A 3687-nucleotide genomic window follows, 5' to 3' on the forward strand; every position below is an offset into this window, starting at 1 on the left:
AAATTTTGGTCAATGACATGAGACAAAGTATATGTGAACTGCTGTATGAAAAGTGAATTTATTCTGTAAATCTTCACCCAAATCAAAATAAAATTAAAAAAAAAAAAAAAAAGAGAAGCTCAAAGAAGGTTAACTGATTACCCGAGATCTCACAACTAGGAAACAGCAGCATCTTGATTCAGATTTACGTTTCACTGTTCCCAGTGTCCATACTCCCTCTTGATCCATGATACCATATTCAGGTTAAGTGGCTCTGTCTAATGAAATTAGTTGACTGTGCTATAGAGGCAAAAACACAGACTTAGAGAACGGTAGTACTAAATGAGAGCATAGAAATTTTTCAAGTATAACCATCCTTTTAAAGGTGAGGAATTAAATCCTAAACAATCAGCTAAACACTGTAAAAATAATTTGTATTTATTTTATAAAGAGTTAATTTTACTATGATTTTTAATATATCAAATTATTGCAAGATGTCATGATGGTCTGTGATACTAATTTTCAGCAAACTTTATACTTAATGCTGCTTGTAATCAACATGACTGATTTGATCTCCGATAGCTACTACACTTAATCAGTAACAAAGTCTGATGATTATTAAAAGTAAAAATGTCCCAAATTTTACTGATCAGGACTTCCTTTGGCCTTGTAAAGAAAAGAATATTTGGTACCATGCTTTTGGTGTGCACAGAAGTTAGCTGTGGATTCATAATTTTAGCATAATCCTTCATGTTCAAAGTTTAAGTACAGAACCCTGTATTAGTATTTGGTAATTTTTCTCTAATGTTTGCAGTTTCTCTGTTAGCTAGAAATCTAAAATAAGATGCAGCCCTTTCAACTTTTTAGGTGTTAATTTGCTTGAGTAATTTAATACTTATAAAATAAACTGTTAACAAAAAAAAGCTGAAACATTTTTAAATACAGAGACAACCATGATAGATAAAATTGTCCCTTTCAAATGTACCTAAAAAGTTCAAGTACTTTTTACTATTTTGTGCCTTTTTCAAGTATGTTTAATTATATATACAGAATACATCTTCAGAGTGAATGTGAAGATATAAATTACAGTTCAGCATAATGAAACTCAGCATTAACTTAAACTATGCAGTGATACATGTCTACACAACTGTGCAACTTAATTTAAATTCGGCTTAATTATTTTAGTGTCAGCATTTTTAAATACTGCAGTAGGCATCATGAACTCAGATTAGAACAATCAAGTTGTAGATAATGACAAAAACAACTATTAAAAAATCACTGGTTTTGTCAATTTTGTGTCATTAAATCTAAACTAAGCTTTTGAAATAGAGGCAAATATTGAAATTATAATGTAGTTCGATGTGTTTAGATTTTAAAAGATGGAATTGGAAGGTAATAATTCATCATGTTTAATTTTGTTTTGGTGCTTCTCCCTCTAAAGTTGGTTGATCATTAGCACTATTCTTCTTCTTTAAAATAAATTCTAATGTAATATTTGGGAATCATATTTCTTACCTCTGCTTCAAAAAGGGAAGCTCTGGTGGCATAGTGCCTAAGGCATTTGACTGCTAACCAGAAGGCTGGCGGTTCAAACCCTCCATCCACACCTTGGAAGGAAGATTGGGAAATCCACTTCCATAGTGATACCTCCTCAGAAATACAAAGAGGGGTCGCTATGAGTCAGAATCAATTCAACAGCCAGTGCGTTTGGATTTTTGGTTTGTTTTGTTTTAAAAGGCAAAATGACTCTGGTGATAAAAACGGTATGTTCTTGTTTTGCTTTTTTCTCATAAACAGTGTATTAAGAAAGCTATCCTGGGTTTGTCTGTCTATGGTGATACTCACTCATGCCTTAAAAACACTCCACAGAAATTGGGATTGGGAATCCGAATATACGTTGTTTATGTCAGCTTTGAAGGTAAAGTATTTTTCAAAATGATGGGAAAATATGTTATCAGTCATTTATTGCAGCATGGTTTAGCTGTTTTAACTTTACTTTTAATTAGATATTTAATGTCAATATTAAATACTTCACCAAAAGATTAATAAAAATAATTTGTTCTTTGTATCATACATGCCATGACTAAATTCTCTGGATAGTAACCTTAACTATATATCCAAAGCAGTTATGAATAATTCTCTAATGGTCTATAGTTGTTAGAAGCCCAAATACTAAAATGCTTTAAGTCAGAGTATCTCATTGATTCTTAAGAATACTATATTTCATTGGTTCTTAAGAGTCATGTTTTTTCACCTTTTAACATTTTTTATATCAGAATTAGTCTTACAGTGAAAGGCATTTTGTAATTAATTAGTGACCTTATATCTTTCTTAATGGTACATAGAATAATACTGAGTTTCATAATTGATGGCATGTTAGATTCAGTAAAATAATATGCATAACAACAATCACACTTGCTGTGTAGAAGATAACCAGTAGTTATAACAGTGCAGGAAAGTTAGGCTGGCAGAGAGGAATGAGGTAGTGTTTGTATAGTGTGGACAATGTCAATACGAGTAAGGTTTTTAAAAAATAAAACCATTATTTTTAAGGTTTGCCACCAAAGATTTTTTTAATGTTCTCCCTTATATCCCACTGTAAATCTCTAGATGCTGATTTCGTTTTAACTTTTCTATATTCTTCATTGCCTAGCTTTATTAGATTTCTCCCTTATTCTAATTGTCTATATAACTTTTTGATATGATACCTACTTAGATGGAATGACTCTCTTGTATCAATCTGTAACTCCACCATCTCCCCACCTCAGGCATCTGTAAACAAATGAAACCTCATTGCTGTACTTATTAATCCAAGCTCCTGGAGTACCATTGCAGCCCCAGTATTTTCAGGGCTTCTGCTGGTCGTCACTCTCAGGACAGTGTTAGAAACTATAGCGCCAAATGTAGTACTGCAGCTAAGTTCCACTTCCACCTACAGGACCACCGTGGCCCTCTGTGAGCTCTCAAAGCACAGATTGTCTCAGAGCTTTAATCCCAGCATTCACATTACCATAATCGGAAACATAAATAGCCTTAAATAAAAATAAGTTGTTACTGCAGTATTTAAACATACTCTCATATTCCAATACCTTCAGTCTCAAAAGAACAAGAAAGTAGAGCAGGAGTCTTCAAATAGCACTATCCTTTGATCAAATTAAAATTTTAGTAAAATTCTAATATATAAAATTAGGTTAGAAGGCTCTCAAAATAGAACTGGGAAAAAACTGCATCATCTGAGTAAACCCAGCCTTAGTCCTATGGATAAGGTAAAGCTTTCAAGACCTCCATTTGCTGATGTAGCACCACTCAAATTGATGAGAAACAGCTGCAGACATCCATTATCATCAGAACATGGAACGTGCGAAGTATGAATCTCGGAAAATTGGAAGTTGTCAAAAAGGAAATGGAACGCATAAAGATTGATATCCTCGGTATTAGTGAGCTGAAATGCACTGGTTTTGGCTATTTTGAATCAGACACCCACATGATCTACTATGCTGGGAACGACAGTTTGAAAAGGAATGGCATGGCATTCATCATCAAAAAGGATGTTTCGAGATCTGTCCTGAAGTACAATGCTGTCAGTGATAGGATAATATCACGCCTACAAGGAAGACCCATTAATACGACTATTATTGAAATTTATGCCCCAACCACCAAAGCCAAAGATGAGGAAATTGAAGAATTTTATCAACTTCTGCAGTCTGA

General features: G+C 33.3%; 1 protein-coding gene across 1 annotated transcript in view; it reads left to right on the forward strand.

The window, feature by feature from the left end:
- The window catches only part of TMTC3 (transmembrane O-mannosyltransferase targeting cadherins 3), a 63666-nt gene that overhangs the window by 36775 nt on the left and 23204 nt on the right, over positions 1-3687 (forward strand). The window contains exon 8 of the mRNA XM_007953812.2: positions 1777-1897. Within this exon, the coding sequence (XP_007952003.1) occupies positions 1777-1897 (121 nt within the window). The remainder of the gene's footprint in view (positions 1-1776; positions 1898-3687) is intronic.

The sequence above is a fragment of the Orycteropus afer genome, unplaced genomic scaffold (assembly GCF_000298275.1).
Source record: "Orycteropus afer afer isolate SDZICR_OR568_19922 unplaced genomic scaffold, OryAfe1.0 scaffold00416, whole genome shotgun sequence".
NCBI classification, from domain to species: domain Eukaryota; kingdom Metazoa; phylum Chordata; class Mammalia; order Tubulidentata; family Orycteropodidae; genus Orycteropus; species Orycteropus afer.